Source organism: Sus scrofa, chromosome 17 (assembly GCF_000003025.6).
Source record: "Sus scrofa isolate TJ Tabasco breed Duroc chromosome 17, Sscrofa11.1, whole genome shotgun sequence".
Classification (NCBI taxonomy): Eukaryota; Metazoa; Chordata; class Mammalia; order Artiodactyla; family Suidae; genus Sus; species Sus scrofa.
In genome coordinates this window covers 12502880-12520627 of record NC_010459.5, presented here as the reverse complement: position 1 = coordinate 12520627, position 17748 = coordinate 12502880, and the positions used below count along the sequence as shown (strand labels likewise).

General features: G+C 45.6%; 1 protein-coding gene across 1 annotated transcript in view; it reads left to right on the top strand.

Annotated features, from left to right (window-relative positions):
• LOC100518097 (SH2 domain-containing protein 4A) overlaps nt 1–14177 on the top strand; it is an 82076-nt gene extending 67899 nt beyond the window's left edge. Inside the window, 3 exon segments of the mRNA XM_021077600.1 lie at nt 12267–12299; nt 12302–12486; nt 13019–14177. Coding sequence (XP_020933259.1) covers nt 12267–12299; nt 12302–12486; nt 13019–13111 — 311 coding nt within the window. The 3' untranslated portion in view covers nt 13112–14177.

The following is a 17748-nucleotide window of genomic DNA, read 5'->3' as shown; positions in this document are numbered from 1 at the left end:
AACGTGTGGGGCGCCCTCTCCCAAGTTCAAGACTCTGGGTCTGCAGGGTTCTGCTCGGAAATACCATCGTCACCTTTTCTCTCCATCACCATCTCTGGGCAGATTGCACGGCGGGGCTTTGAGGTCACCTTGAGGCAGAGATATGTTCCATCTCAGTGCTGTCCCCTCCCTGCACCATGTTCTGAGGCAGACAATATAGGATGGATGATGAGAGGAATGAGGACTGACTGGCAGAGGTGTTGAGGCAGCGCCCAGGGCTTCCCTGGGCACACCCGCCACATGGTCAGGGAGCCCCAAAGCCACTGGCGCCTCTCTGTCCTGGGACACTGAACCCCCAAGCTTAGAGTGGCCACAGGGGTCCCTGTGGATTGTCCCCAACTCCAGGGACCTCACTTAACTAATCACTGAATAATGCATCTCCTTGAGCTTGCCCAGGTGGGACAGGATCGCCTCCTTATGAAATAAATGCTCAGTTTTGCTTTTTTTTTTTTTAGGGACACACTCATATCATATGAAAGTTCCCAGGCTAGGGTTCAAATAGGAGCTGCAGCTGCTGGCCTATGCCACAGACACGGCAACACCAGATCCAAGCCTCATCTGTGACGTGCACCACAGCTCACGGCAATGCCACATCCTTAACCCACTGAGCAAGGCCAGGGATCAAACTTGTATCCTTATGGATAATAGTTGGGTTTGTTACTACTCAGCCTTAACAGGAACTCCTAAATTCTCATTTTTAAAAATCTTTTTAAAATCCTTTTTAAGATTTTTATTTTTTCTATTATAGTTGATTTACAATGTTCTGTCAATTTCTGCTGTACAGCAAAGTGAGCCAGTCATATATATATGTGTGTGTATGTATGTGTGTGTGTGTGTATATATATGTGTGTGTGTGTGTGTGTGTGTGTGTATGTATTCTTTTTCTCACATTATTCTCCATCATGTTCCATCACAAGTGACTAGATATAGTTCCCAGTGCTGCACAGCAGGATCTCATTTCTTATCCATTCCAAATGCAATAGTTTGCATCTACTAACCCAAACTCCCAGTCCATCCCACTCCCTCCTCCTCCTCCTCGGCAAGCACAAGTCTGTTCTCCATGTCCATGAGTCTGTTTCTTTTTTGTAGATAGGTTCATTTGTGCCATATATTAGATTCCAGATATAAGTGATAGCATATGCTATTTGTCTTTCTGCTTCTGACTTACTTCACTCAGTATGAGAATCTCTAGTTCCATCCATGTTGCTGCAAATAGCATTATTTTGTTCTTTTCTATGGCTGAGTAGTATTCCATTGTGTATATATACCACATCTTCTTAATCCATTCATCTGTTGAAGGACATTTGAGTTGTTTGTTTCCATGTCTTGGCTATTGTGAATAGTGCCATAGTGAACATAGGGGTGGATGTATCTGTTTCAATGAAATTTTTGTCCAGATATATACCCAGGAGTGGGATTGCTGGGTCGTATGGTAGTTCTATATTTGGTTTTCTGAGGAAGTACCTGTACACTGTTTTCCATAGTGGTTGTAACAATTTACATTCCCACCAACAGTGAAGGAGGGTCCCCTTTTCTCCACACCCTCTCCAGCATTTGTTATTTGTTGACTTGTTAATGATGGCCATTCTGACTGTTGTGAGATGATACCTTATTGTAGTTTTGATTTACATTTCTCTAATAGTTAATGCTGTTGAGCATTCTTTCAGGTGCCTGTTGGCCATCTGTATATTTTCTTTAGAGAAACGTTTCTTCAGGTCTTCTGCCCATTTTTCGATTGGGTTGTCTTTTTTTTTTTTTGCTGTTGAGTTGTGTAAGTTGTTGATGGGATTAAGATGGCAGAATAGAAGGACTGGAGCTCAACTTCTCCCATATAAACAGCAAAATTATAACCAAAAGCTGAACAACCTTCAACCAAATGGACTGGCAACTTTCAAAAAGATATCCTACTCCAGAAGACAAAGAGGAGGCCACATCAAGAGGTAGGAAGGATGATTACATGATATAAGCAACCCCATACCTCCCAGGTGGGAAGCCCATAGACTGGAAAGTAACTATATCACAGAGACTCACCTACAGGAGTGAGAGTTCTGAGCCCCACGTCAAATCCCCACACCTGGGGATCTGGCATTGGGAGAAAGAGCCCCAGAGCATCTGGCATTGAAGTGCAGTGGAGTCCAGTGCAGGAGCTCCACGGGACTGGGAGAAACGGAGACCCCATTCTTGAAAGGCACACCCAGACTTTCATGTGCACTGGGTCCCAGGGCAAAGCAAGGCTTCATAGGAATCTGGGTCGGACTTGACTGCAGTTCTTGGAGGATCTCCTGGGAAAACAGGGGGTGACTGTGGCTTATTGTGGGGGAAGGACATTGGAGGCAAAGCTCTCGGGAATATTCATCAGCATGCCTCTCTCTGGAGATGGCCATTTTGGGAAAATCTGGCCCACCCATCAGCACTGAGAAGCCCCAGGCCAAACAATAACCCAGGTGGGATCACAGCCTCACCCATCAGTAAACAGGCTGCCTAAAGACCCCCCAGGCACACAGCTGTCTCTAATCTCACCCAGAGACAAAGCCCCACCCACCAGAGGGATAGGAATCAGCTCCACCTACCAGTGGGCAGGCACCAGTCCCTCCCATTCAGGAAGCCTACAGCAAGCCTGGTACCAACTTCAGCCACAAGGGGGGCAGACATCAGAAGTAAGAGAGGCTACAACTCTATTGTCTGCAAAAAGGATACCATGCCAAAAACCTATACAAATGAAAAGACAGAGAACTATAACTCAGATGAGGGAGAAAGAAAAAACCCCAGAAAAACAGCTAAGTGATCTGGAGATTATCAGCCTCCAGGAAAAAGACTTTAGACTGTTGATTCTGAAGATGATGCAAAACATTGGAAATAAACTGGAGGCAAAGATGGATAATTTACAGGAAACACTGAGCAGAGACATACAAGATTTAAAACTTAAGCAAGCAGAGATGCAAAATACAATAACTGAAACTAATTAGAACAACCAACAGCAGAATACAGGAGGCAGAAGAATGAATAGAGAGGTGGAGGACAGATTGGTGGAGATCGCGGATGCAGAACAGAAAAGGGAAAAAAGATTGAAAAGAAATGAAGAGAGTCTCAGAGAACTCTGGGACAACGTTAAATGCACCAACATCCATATTATAGGGGTGCCAGAAGGAGAAGAGAGAAAGAAAGGGACAGAAAAAATATTCGAAGAGATAATAGCCAAAAACTTCCCTAACATGGGAAAGGAACCACTGACTTAAATCTAGGAAGCACAACGAGTACCATATAAAATAAACCCAAGGAGGAATACCCCAAGACACATATTAATCAAACTGACCAAAATTAAAGACAAAGAGAAAATATTGAAAGCAGCTAGGAAAAAAAATAAATAACATACAAGGGAACCCCGATAAGGTTATCAGCAGATTTTTCAGCTGAAACTCTGCAGGCCAGAAGGGAGTCGCATGATATACTTAACCTGAGGAAAGGAAAAAACCTCCAACCAAGATTACTTTACCCAGCAAGCCTCTCATTCAGATTTGAAGGAGAAATGAAAAGTTTTATAGATAAGCAAAAGCTAAGAGAATTCAGCAACACTAAACTAGCTTTACAACAAATACTAAAGGAACTTCTCTAGGCAGAAAAGAAAAGGCTACTACCAGAAACAAAAATACCAAAAATGAAGGTCACCAGTAAAGGCATATATACAGTAAAGGTAGGAAATCATCCATGCACAATTATGCTACCAAAATCAGAAATCATGAGGAGGATACAAATGCAGGACACTGGAGATGCACTTGCGATTAAGAGACCAACAACTTAAAACAATCTCGTATATATATATATATATATATATATATATATATATATATATATATGGACTCCTATATCAAAACTTCAGGGCAACTGCAAACCAAAAATCTACAATTGATACACATGCAAATAAGAAAAATCAACTCAATTACAATACTAAAGATAGTCATCAAACCACAAGAGGAGAGAACAAGAGAAGAAGGGAAGAAGAAAGAGCAACAAAAACAAATCCAAAACAGTTAATAAAATGGCAATAAGAACATACATATCAATAACTACCTTAAATGTTCGTGAACTAAATGCCCCAACCAAAAGATATAGACTGGCTGAATGGATACAAAAACAAGAGTTGTGTAAGTTGTTTGTGTATTTTAGAGATTAAGCCCTTGCCAGTTGCATCATTTGAAACTATTTTCTCCATTGCATAGGTTGTCTTTTTTTTTTCCCACAGTTTCCTTTGCTATGCAGAAGCTTATCAGTTTGATTAGGTCCCATTGGTTTATTTTTGTTTTTATTTCTGCTCCCTTGGGAGACTGACCAAAGAAAACTTTGGACGGTTGATGTCAGAGAATGTTATGCCTAGGTTCTCTTCTAGGAGTTTTATGATGTCTTGTTTTATGTTGAAGTCTTTAAGCCGTTTTGAGTTTATTTTTGTGCATGGTGTGAGGGTGTGTTCTAGTTTCATTGATGTACATGCAGCTGTCAACTTTTCCCAGCACCACTTGTCGAAGAGACTTTTTTTCACATTTGATATTCTTGCCTCTTTTGACTAAGATTAATTGACCATAGGTATCTGAGTTTATTTCTGGGTTCTCTATAAAAATACAATACCTTTTAATAATTTTTTTTAATAATTTTTTTTATTTTCCCACTGTACAGCAAGGGGGTCAGGTTATCCTTACATGTATACATTACAATTACATTTTCCCCCCACCCTTTCTTCTGTTGCAACATGAGTATCTAGACAAAGTTCTCAATGCTATTCAGCAGGATCTCCTTGTAAATCTATTCTAGTTGTGTCTGATAAGCCCAAGCTCCCGATCCCTCCCACTCCCTCCCCCTCCCATCAGGCAGCCACAAGTCTCTTCTCCAAGTCCATGATTTTCTTTTCTGAGGAGATGTTCATTTGTGCTGGATATTAGATTCCAGTTATAATTGATATCATATGGTATTTGTCTTTGTCTTTCTGGCTCATTTCACTCAGTATGAATTCTCTAGTTCCATCCATGTTGCTGCAAATGGCATTATGTCATTCCTTTTATGGCTGAGTAGTATTCCATTGTGTATATATACCACATCTTCCGAATCCAATCATCTGTCGATGGACATTTGGGTTGTTTCCATGTCCTGGCTATTGTGAATAGTGCTGCAATGAACATGCGGTGCGCGTGTCTCTTTTAAGTAGAGTTTTGTCCGGATATATGCCCAAGAGTGGGATTGCGGGGTCATATGGAAGTTCTTTTTTTTTTTTTTTTTTTTTGTCTTTTGTCTTTTTGTTGTTGTTGTTGTTGTTGTTGCTATTTCTTGGGCCGCTCCCGCGGCATATGGAGGTTCCCAGGCTAGGGGTTGAATCGGAGCTGTAGCCACCGGCCTATGCCAGAGCCACAGCAACGCGGGATCCGAGCCGCGTCTGCAACCTACACCACAGCTCACGGCAACGCCGGATCGTTAACCCACTGAGCAAGGGCAGGGACTGAACTCGCAACCTCATGGTTCCTATTCGGATTCGTTAACCACTGCGCCAGGACGGGAACTCCTGGAAGTTCTATGTCTAGATTTCTAAGGTATCTCCAGACTGTTCTCCATAGTGGCTGTACCAGTTTACATTCCCACCAACAGTGCAGGAGGTTCCCTTTTCTCCACAGCCCCTCCAGCACTTGTTATTTGTGGATTTATTAATGATGGCCATTCTGACTGGTGTGAGGTGGTATCTCATGGTAGTTTTGATTTGCATTTCTCTTATAATCAGCGATGTTGAGCATTTTTTCATGTGTTTGTTGGCCATCTGTATATCTTCTTTGGAGAACAGTCTATTCAGGTCTTTTGCCCATTTTTCCATTGATTGATTGGTTTTTTTGCTGTTGGGTTGTATAAGTTGTTTATATATTCTAGAGATTAAGCCCTTGTCAGTTGCCTCATTTGAAACTGTTTTCTCCCATTCTGTAAGTTGTCTTTTTGTTTTCTTTTGGGTTTCCTTTGCTGTGCAAAAGCTTTTCAGTTTGATGAGGTCCCATGGGTTTATTTTTGCTCTTAATTGTGTTGCTTTGGGAGACTGACCTGAGAAAATATTCATGAGGTTGATGTCAGAGAGTGTTTTGCCTATGTTCTCTTCTAGGAGTTTGATGGTGTCCTGTCTTATATTTAAGTCTTTCAGCCATTTGGAGTTTATTTTTGTGCATGGTGTGAGGGTGTGTTCTAGTTTCATTGCTTTGCATGTAGCTGTCCAGGTTTCCCAGCAATGCTTGCTGAATAGACTTTCTTTTTCCCATTTTATGTTCTTGCCTCCCTTGTCAAAGATTAATTGACCATAGGGTCAGGATTTATTTCTGGGTTCTCTCTTCTGTTCCATCCAGTCTGTCTGTCTGTTTTGATACCAGTACCACACTGTTTTGATGACTGTGGCTTTGTAGTATTTCTTGAAGTCTGGGAGAGTTATGCCTCCTGCTTGGTTTTTGTTTCTCAGGATTGCTTTGGCGATTCTGGGTCTTTTGTCGTTCCATATAAATGTTTGGATTGTTTGTTCTAGTTCTGTGAAAAATATTGTGGGTAATTTGATAGGGATTGCATTGAATCTAAAATACAATACCTTTTAAAATCACACCCCCAAAATTAAATACCTAGGAATAAACCTGACTAAAGAGGTGAAAGGTTTATATGCTGAGAACTAGAAAACATTAATCAAGGAAATTAAAGAGGATTCAAAGAAATGGAAAGATATTCCATGTTCCTGGATTGGAAGAATTAATATTGTTAGAATGACCAGACTATCCAAAGCAATCTATAGCTTCAATGCAATCCCTATCAAATTACCCATGACATTTTTCACAAAACTAGAACAAACAATTCAAAAATTTATGTGGAACCATAAAAGACTCAGAATTGCCAAAGCAATCCTGAGGAACAAAAACCATGCAGGAGGCATAACTCTCCCAGACTTCAGGCAATATTACAAAGCCACAGTCACCAAGACAGTGTGGTACTGGTACCAAAACAGACAGACAGACCAGTGGAACAGAATAGAGAACTAAATGCTCATTTTTAATTTTAAGCCAATCCCAGGGAAATTTCATGAACCCTGTGGGTCAAAAAGCCAAGAACTAAAGGGGGAGATGAGAGACCTGAAACCATCACTGTCTTGTAACCTCAGCATGTCCCTTTCCTACCTCTGTTTCCCCATCTGTAAAATGGCAATGGTAATAGTATCAGTTCTGCTTATTTCAGAGCCATTTGCAGGTTAAATGCAGTGAGTGGCCACCTCTGGAGCAGTGAGGAATCATTTCTAATAAATCTCGAACTTGCACAAAGGATGGGGACACCCCAATACCTGGCAATAGGGTTTTGTCTAGTGGAAGCCTCTGTAGCCACTGGTAATGCATGGGAGACGATTTGATAACAGACAACAGGTGTCAGCAAACCAGAACCGATTGATGCTTGCTCCTATTTTTGTATTCCCAGCCTAGGGGTCAAATCAGAGCCACAGCTGCCAACCTACGTCACAGCCACAGCAATATGGGATCCGAGCTGAGTCTGCAACTTACACCACAGCTCATGGCAACACTGGATCTTTAACCCACTGAGTGAGGCCAGGGATCAAACCCGAAACCTCATGGTTCCTAGTTGAATTTGTTTCTGCTGCGCCACCACAGGAACTCCCTGTAAATGAAGTTTGATTGGAGCACAGTCTCATCCATTCCTCCTCCTGCTGTGTGGCAGTTTGACAGAGACCAGTATGGCCTGCAGAGCCAAAAACATTTAGTGTCCAGCCCTACAGGGAAAAAGTGACAGTATGTGTAGTGTGGTTGGGTGGGCTGAGCCCAGGCCCGCCTGTGGGACCTTACGTGCATTAGGATCCACAGCACAGGCCTTCCATTCTGTCCTGTGGTCATGACAACATCTTTTTCTCAGGCCACCGTGAGGGTTAAGTGAAGTAAAGCTCCCTTGAGGTGTTCAAGGCAGACAAGAAGAACTAGATGCAATTGTTACTGGGTAATCTTTCTTCTTTATTTATTTTTATTTATTTTTTTTAGGGCCTCAACTGTGGCATATAGAAGTTCCCAGGCTAGGGGTCAAATCAGAACTACAGCTGCTGGCCTACACTATAGCCACAGCAACCAGATCTGAGCTGCGTCTGTGACCTACAGAACAGCTCAAGGAGACGCCAGATCCCTGAACCAATAATCGAGGCCAGGGATCAAACGTGCATCCTCATGGATACAAGTCGGATTCATTTCTTCTGTGCCACAGTGGGACCTCTTGCTTAGTCCTGCTCTTGAGGGCCCTGGGTGTTATGCGAGCAGAGAAGTGGTCCCCTCCAAGCCAGGTGTCCAGGCTCTGGGGAGCTTAGCCTACTCCCCCTCGTGCAGAGCCCCTGCTTCCCCTGGATGGCTGCCCTTCTGCCACACCCAGCCTGGATTCAGCTCTAAACTAGACAAACTGCTGGGTGAAGAGCTGGTTCATTGAAAAAACTGATGGCACAGAGGAAGCTTTTATTTATGCCTTTCCACTGGCACGAAGTCCTCCTATGAGCTCAGACAGGTTTGGTTCTTGTAATTTGTGTGAAGAGAGCTGGTCAGAGGGAGGTGGCCTTAGGGGGCTGGATGGAGACCCTCATTGCTTTAGACTTCCTGGAGGTGAGGAGTTCCCTGGTAGCTCAGCAGGTTAAGGATCTGGCATTATTACTTCTGTGGCTCAGGCCTCTGCAGTGGTGCGGATTCGATCCCTGACTATGGAACTTCCACATGCTGTGGGCATGGCTAAAAGAAAAGAAAAAGAAAAAAAAGAAAAAAAGACAGGGTTCCCATTGTGGCTCAATGGAAAAGAATTTGACCAGCATCCATGAGGACACAGATTAGATCCCTGGCCTCGCTCAGTGGGTTAAGGATCCGGCATTGCTGTGAGCTGTGGTGTAGGTTGAAGATGCGGCTCAGATCTGGTGTTGCTGTGGCTGTGGCATAGGCTGGTGGCTACTGTTCCGATTCAACTCCTAGCCTGGAAACTCCATATGCTGTGGGCACGGCCCTAAAAAGACAAAAAAAGAAAAGAAAAGAAAAAAAAGGCAGTTCCTGTTGTGGCTCAGCAGGTTAAGAAACTGACTAATATCTGTGAGAATGCAGGTTCAATCCCTGGACTCGCTCAGTGGGTTAAGGATCTGGCGTTACCACGAGCTGTGGTACAGGTCACAAACATGGTTGCTGTGGCTGTGGTGTAGGCTGGCAGCTGCGACTCCAATTCGACCCCTAGCCTGGGAACTTCCATGTGCTGAGGTGTGGCCCTGAAAAGCAAAAAAAAAAAAAAAAAAAAAAAAAAATTCTTGGCATCATGCACAGGGTGGGAATCCATGGGGATTTGTATCTGACACTGGACTTAAATGAATCCATTGCCCTTGATAGAATCATGACAAATTGTCCATCGAGCTGTATCGTCAGATTCACCAAGAGAGAGTGCCCTTTGGGAATCCTGCTTCTGCAGCAAAGCAAAGAGCAAAGCCCAGTCCCTGTAGCACCCGTCTTCTGAACCTGCCCTCGGTACCACTGGGCTGAAGGAGTCCCATCAGGACCCGTGTCCTAGTGTCTCTAGATGAGACAGCACCAGATTTGTGCGTAATGAGGAACTGTTCTCGATTGGGAGACTCGGTTTGATTTACAGCCACTGTATGAATGACCTGATTTTAGGAGGAATTTCTCCCTAACCCACGTTTGCTTATAATTTTCCAGAGTAGCGTTCATTTTAGGATTCCAAATCCATTTTGATAAAACCCAGGTGGTATAAATTATAACACCTGCCCCACCTGGTGAAGTAACTTGGAATCCAGGGTCAGCCCATCAGTGAGTCTAGGAGGGGAGAGAAATTTTTCCAGAATGAGCCCCTTGGCTCTGAAGTCAGTGAAAACTACCCCTGGTTGGTGAGTCTTGACCCTCTGGTCACCTTCAGGCTCAGGTAGGCTGGTTACCTGGGGCTCCGTGTCAGTTTCCAGTTACTTTCAGGGACCAGGCAGACGAAGATGTCCATCTCTGTGGGGCTCACCTGGGCATCACTTGGGCACCGGATGTGGATGCCATCACCCAAGAGGCTCCCTGGGGTCCTGGTGCCTACGGTTTCCAAGGCTCAGTTGTTGGGAAAAACGCAGGAAGGTGACTAGAGAGGATGGAGCTGGTGCCTGTGGGGTGTGGACACAGCAGAGCCACTGCCCTAGAGACACGGGTGGGGGTTCGTCTTCCCTTTCAGGCACATCCCTTGTCTGTGAGGGGCTGTAGGCCCTGTCACCACCCAGCCCCCATCCCAGCATCACCCGGGGCTGAGCCTCATGCACCTGGTCTTGGAGGAGCAAGCCCTGCGGGGAGGGGATGGGGCAGGAGAGGGCGGGCTGGTGGTCGCAGCTGGGGGAGAACAGGTGATTTCTAATTCTCCCTTTATTGAAGGTCTGCTTACTTTTAAAAAAGAGCATAGAAATGCTTTGGATAAATGTACTTTGGATAATTAGGTTTAATTCTCAACAAACTATTTAGTCTTATTAGACTAAAGGGCTGTGATAATCCATTGTCTTTCACCAGGAGGTCTTCTGGTTTTTTTCCTAATAATAAGATACCGAGGAGGTTCTGCTGTGGTGCAGTAGGACTGGTGGTATCTCTGTAGTGCCAGGATGTCATTTCAGTCCCTGACCTGGCACAGTGGATTAAAGGATCTGGTGTGGCCGCAGCTGTGGCTCTGATCTGATCCCTGGAGCAGGAACTCCCATATGCCAAGGGGTGGCCAAAAAAAAAAAAAAAAAAAAAAAAAGATGCCGAGTAGCAGGACAGGAGAGGCAGGAGCTTCCTGTTGGCTGAAGTGGGAAAGAGCTCAGAGAACATGGCTCTTCATCCAGTAGAGTAACTCAGCCACCTCACTGCCCTGCCAGGACGTGCCTGCACTTTCTGTGTGTCTCATCACGCTGCTGATCCAGCTGAAGAATTAGAACAGGACGGAGGGGAACCTGCAGTATGAGTCAGACCCCATGAGTTTGGACTATTTGTGGAAAAGGCTAGTCTGAATTAGTGTGAATTCATGAGGCATCTAAACCATACACATATGTACATTGTACAATGTATATAAATGTCTCTGTATGTATATTGAGTGTGTATATTTGTATCACATATATATGATGTATGATGTGTATATATATATGTTTACATCATATATATGTGTGTATATACACACAAACATATATATATATATGAAGTTTCATTCTTTTGAATATATGTGAAGACACTAACATATAAGCATATATACACTTGTGTACATACCTGCACCTGTATTTACTTTCATTCCTTTAGATGAAGGCTCACTGGGGAGTGGCTACAGCATAGGGCACTGGGTGGCCTGCACTCGTCCTGCTTCTATCACTGACTTGCTGATTCCTGACCAATGTGTCCACCGTCAGCACTGCCAGTTTTTGGGCTTGGACCCCTCTTTGTGGGGAGGCTGTCCTATGCCCTGTGGGATGTTTAGCAGCATCCCTGGCTCCCTGCCCAGGACAACCCAAAATATCTCAGATGTTTCCGGACATCGCCCTGGGTGGGAACTACTGTTGCAGACCAAGGAGGACCATTCCCAAGCAGAGTCCCCATCGGGCAACTGGGGACAGCACCTCTAAGTCTCTGGCAGAGCCAACCCTCCCAGGGTGACCGTCAAGGGTTCAAACACTCAGAACCACCCAACGCCTGTGCTGCTGGAATTGGGCGTGCGAGGAGAAGTGTGTTCTGAGGGTTCCATGTTTGCACTTTCCTGTACACTATTTATTTGCTTACATGAACTACCCTGGCCCAGGTACCAAATGCTGAACGCTAGTCCTAAAAAGCCCCAGATGGACTTGTTTTTTTTTTTTTTTTTTTTTTTTGTCTTTTTGCCATTTCTTGGGCCGCTCCTGGGCATATGGAGGTTCCCAGGCTAGGAGTCTAATCGGAGCTGTAGCCACTGGCCTACGCCAGAGCCACAGCAACGCAAGATCTGAGCCATGTCAGCAACCTACACCACAGCTCATGGCAATGCCGGATCCTTAACCCACTGAGCAAGGCCAGGGATCGAACCTGCAATCTCATGGTTCCTAGTCAGATTCGCTAACCACTGAGCCACGACGGAACTCCAGTTGCTCCTGTTTTTACTAACTTGGTGCACATGGCTCTGTTTAACAGAGGAGTGTTTGGGAATGATTTGGCTGACACACCTGCTCTGTTTTCCCCCAGGAATTCTCACGCTAAAGAGAGCGAATGAGCTGCTAAGCACATGCCAGCCGGCAGCTTTCTGATCCGGGTCAGTGAGAGGATCAAGGGCTACGCCCTGTCCTATCGGTTGGAGGACGGCTGCAAACACTTCCTCATCGACGCCTCCACAGACTCGTACAGCTTCCTGGGTGTGGACCAGCTGCAGCATGCCAGCCTGGCCGACCTGGTGGAGTATCACAAGGTGAAGCCACACACGACTTCACTGGCTCAGTGAACAGGTGTCCCGCTGTGGCTCCAACCAGGAAAGGCAGTTTGCAAGGAAACTGAGACAAATGGGGCAGAGTTGAAGGGGTTGCCTTTGAAATTCTCCCAATAATCAGATGCTTAACTGCATTTCCTTTGTCACCGAACCTAGTTCCCCCTGAAATACTCAGGAAGAGCACAGGGCAGAGAATATAGAAGGTGCACACTCGGATCTGTGCACACTCTGATCACATCTGGGAATCTTAAATTAGAGCACAAGCCTGGGTGGGGATTGGCAGGGTGGGAGGGAGACCATGTGGCAGTTTGCAGACGAGAAAAAAAATTCTTTTAAGGTTGCCTAAGCCAAAAAAGTTTTGTGCATATCAAGGGGAAACCAGAAGGTGTATGCTCTGTGAGGTGGAAGGGCACGGCTTATGAATGATACCGTTTGTGAGTGAGACTCAGAAGCCCCCTGGTACCTGTGCTGTTGTAAGGGACTCACAGCCTGACCCGTACCTTGTCATTCACAGGAGGAACCCATAACTTCCCTGGGGAAGGAACGCCTTCTGTACCCCTGTGGCCAGCAGGAACAGCCGCCAGACTACCTGGAGCTCTTTGAGTGATAGCCCCCTTGGTGTCACCCTGCCGCCGTGTCACCCTCTGGACAGATGCCATGGAAATGGACACTTGTGTGTGAAGCCAAATTGCCCTGCAGCAAACTGATCTGATCATCTGAAAGGATCCTCGAGACGCCCAGAGATCTTCTCTGCACAAATTCTGGGCCTTAATGCCAAGAGGAGCTTACCTCTGGGTCATATGCAATCTAGAAGTAAAGGGAGAAGAACCCCATTTTAGCAGCTCCTAACGTGACCCCGCAAAGGCACACGGGAAAAATAGGAACCTTTTTAGGAATTAAGGTGAACCTCCAAACCAGAACTCCCGTGACCTCAACCCTCCCTCTCTGCCTCATCTCAGAGGGCCTCAGGGTCCTGTTTAGATGTAGCTGCAGGTTGGTTTGGGGAGCTGAGCTGACGCCCACCTTGCTTACTGCGCCCGTGGGCTCCAGGGTGTAAATCACGTAGGAAAACACAAGTTGGGGATGTTGTGAACTGAATGAAGAGTTTGAGGATGTAAGATGAGAGGCTTAACATGTACAGAAATGTTCTGGACGGTCCGCAGGAGCTCAGGGACACTGTCCGAGGTGGTTCCTGGCTCTGGGAGCTGTATGGGGCTCCCTGAGGGTCTGGCTCCACCCAGACCACGTGGGTGAAGCCACGTATGCGTGTCAGTTGCTATGGCAGCAGATAGACAAAGGCGGAGGAGTGGGCTCTTTAAAGGACACTACTTGCTGTGGGTTGAACTGTGTCCTCAAAAGGGACGTCGAAGTCCTGCCCTGTACTGTGATTGTGACCTTATTTGGAGACAGTCTCTTTGCAGATGTAGCCAAGTCAAGATGAGGAAGATCAGATTAGGAAGGTCCCCAGAGCCAACGACGGGCTTCTCTGTAGGGGGAGAGGGATCTGGAAGCTGGCACATGCGCAGAGGGGAGGTGGCCTTGGGACCACAGAGGCAGAGCCCCAGTGACCAGTCACGACTTGCCAGCTGGGGTCCTGGGGGCGGAGGGGAGCATGACCCTGTGGACACTTCTAGCCTCCAGAACAATGAGAGAATAAACTTCTTTTGTCTTAAGGCACCGAGTATATGGTAATTTGTACCAGCAGCCCTAGGAAACTAATAGAGAAGTTTATGTAATTATAGCCTCTGATGTGCATTATGGACCTTTCTTTGCAGTCCAGCCCACCCTTCTTGTTATGAAGGATGCATGAAAGCTCACCTCCCCTGGCCTTTCAGCTCTGGGTACAGATTTGCTCAGTCAGGAATCTCATGCCCTGTTGATCCCACCCCCAACCTTAAGCCACCCACCAGGCCAGCCCTGGTCAAGGGGTGTCCTCTCACCACCCAGATCATCCAGGAGGATGGGATCTACTGGAATTTGTTGGCATTCTTTTAAATGAAGCACATGGTTGTCACAGTCTGTTCCTGGGGTTGGTTGTGCAAAACACTGGTTGACAGTGTAAAATGTAACCAGACAAGAGGGAGGGTGCATTTATATGTATCAGTATGCATGAGTGTACATGTGCTTTAAAGAGAAAGCTTTTCGTTTTTCTTTTCAGGGCTGCACCTGTGGCATATGGAAGTTCCCAGGCTAGAGGTCGAATCAGAGCTGCAGCTGGAGTTCCCGTCCTGGCTCAGTGGTTAACGAATCCGACTACAAACCATGAGGTTGCGGGCTCAATCCCTGGCCTTGCTCAGTGGGTTAAGGATCTGGCATTGCTGTGAGCTGTGGTGTAGGTTGCAGAAGCGGCTTGGATCCTGCATTTCTGTGACTGTGATGTAGGCCGCGGCTACAGCTCCAATTGGACCCCTGCCTGGGAACCTCCATATGCCGTGGGTACGCCCTAGAAAAGGCAAAAAGACAAAAAAAAAAAAAAAAAAAAAAAAAAAAGAGAGAGAGCTGCAGCTGCCAGCCTACACCACAGCTCCCAGCAGTGCAGGATTCTAGCCACATCTACCACCTACACTACAGCTCCTGGCAATGCCGAATCCTTAAACCACTGAGCAGGGCCAGGGGTTGAACATTCAACTTCTTGACCTGATGAGCCACATCGGGAACTCCCTATTTGAGGCTTTTCTTGAGCTCTGAGAAAGTATTTCAATAGGCCATGTTTAAGTGTTTCTTGAAATGTTCCACATGCTTTCTATTGTCTGAGACACAACTGTCAATTGTCTAAGAGAATCTGTCTCAGCTTTCATTTCTAACTGTAGTTCATTAGCCATGACATCATAGACCTGGAGAGATACACAGAGCTGGAAGTCAGAAACTCTCCTTCCTTCTTTTCTCACCACTAGCTGCATGACCTTGGACAGATCCCTCTACCTCTCTGAACCTCCGTTTTCACTTCTAATAAAAACGAAGTGAGGAGTTCCCGTCTTGGGCAGCGGTTAATGAATCCGACTAGAACCGTGAGGTGGCGGGTTCCATCCCTGGCCTTGCTCAGTGGGTTAACGATCCGGCGTTGCTGTGAGCTGTGGTGTAGGTTGCAGACGAGGCTTGGATCCGCGTTGCTGTGGCCCTGGCATAGGCCGGCAGCTATGGCTCCGATTAGACCCCTAGCCTGGGAACCTCCATATGCCGTGGGAGTGGCCCAAGAATGGCAAAAACAAAACAAAAAAAAAAAAAAAAAAAAGAAGTGAGTTAACTTTTTTTTTTTTTTTTTTTTTTTGTCTTTTTAGGGCTGAATCTGCAGCATATGGAGGTTCCCAGGCTAGGGGTCTAATAGGAACTATAGCTGCAGGCCTACGCCACAGCCACGCCAGATCCGAGCCTCATCTTGACCTACACCACAGCTCACGGCAACGCTGGATCCTTAACCCACTGAGCGAGGCCAGGGATCGAACCCACAACCTCATGGTTCCTTGGATTCGTTTCCTCTGCACCACGACGGGAACTCCAATGTTAACTAATCTTTATTATTTTCACCCAGCTCTGAAATCTTAAGGTTCCAGAATAAATAGAAAAGTGCCTTCTGGTCACTAATAATTATGATGACCTATAAAATTCCAGCATCAGGAGTTCCCGTTGTAGCCCAGTGGAAACGGCCAACTAGTATCCATGAAGATGTGGGTTCAATCCCTGGCCTCGCTCAGTGGGTTAAGGATCCCATATACCTCAGGCATGGGCCTAAAAAGAAAAAAAATTTTGTTTAGATAATCAACCTTTAAATTGACCTTTTTCTTTTTTCTTTTTCTTGCTATTGAGTTTTATGAGTTCTTTGTATATTTTGGCTATTAGCCCCTTATCAGACTGTATGATTTACAGTAATTTTCTCCCATTCAGGAAGTTGCCTGTTCATTTTGTCGATGGTTCCCTTGGCTGTGCAGAAGCTTTTTATTTTTATTTAGTTATATTTGTTGCTTTTTGCTTTTGTTGCTTTTGCTTTTGGTGTCAGATTTTAAAAAGCCAGAGCCAAGACCTATGTCAAGGAGCTTATCCCTTGTGTTTTCTTCTAGGAGTTTTGTGTTCAGGTTATTACATTCAAGTCTTTAATCCATTTTGAGTTAATTTTGTATATGGTGTTAGATAGTAGTCCAATTTAATATTTTTGCATGTGGCTGTCTAATTTTCCAATATCATTTATTGAAGAGATTTTCTTTCTTTCTTGTATATTCTTGGTTCTGTTGTGGTAAATCTTACATGCATAGGTTTATTTCTGGGCTCTCTATACTGTTCCATTGATCTCTGTGTCCATTTTTTTTTTTTTTTCTTTTTAGGACCACACCCCAGCCATAGGGAAGTTCCCAGGCTAGGAGTTGAATTGGAGATACAGCTGCTGGTCTACACCACAGCCACAGCAACGCCAGATCCGAGCCATGTCTGTGACCTACACCTCAGCTCACAGCAACGCTGGATCCTTAGCCCACTGAGCGAGGCCAGGGATTGAGCCCACGTCCTCGTGGATAGTAGTAGAGTTCGTTACCGCTGAGCCACAACAGAAACTCTCTCATTGCTGTGGATCTATAAACATTAGACATGGTTTGGTTAGCGTTGCTCATGGAATTTGAAGCTGCAGGTGGGGAGTTACTGGCCATGCTGTGTTGACCTCATTTCAGGCCAACGTGTCTGACCCTCAGGGTGTTGAAGAGTAAGTCCAGCTCTCCCAGCATCCTCTCCCCACATACTGCCTGTGTATAGGAGGCAGGCCATCTGCACAGAGAGCCGCCAGGCAGAAAGGCATTTGCTGAGTCTTGAGCAGAGGCTGTGAGGATGGCCTGGCTCTCTCTGAGCCCCTGGGTGACTACTGAGGCAGTGACAGCCTGAGGTAGCACAATGTCACTTTCTCTCCCCACCCTGCCCCCTTGGAAGAGCAGACGAGGCAGACACAGCCAAGGGGCACGAAGTTGATGACTCCAGAGGGCGTGTTTAGGGGGAAGGTAACACAGAGAGTTTGAAAGTCACCTCCAATGACCAAGAGAACCTATCCCCATGTGTTAAAAAAAAAAAAAAAAAAAAAAAAAACCCATCATGCAAATCCCCCAACCAACCGGCACAGGCCCCATAGTTTTTGGCAGCAACACCAAAGCACTGAGTTCTGAGAAAACAGCTTTGAATTCAAGTATAAAGCTGATCAGAATATGGACCACACAAAGCTGCCAGCTAGCTACTGGGTGTTGGGAGTAAAACATACCCACCCTTCCACGG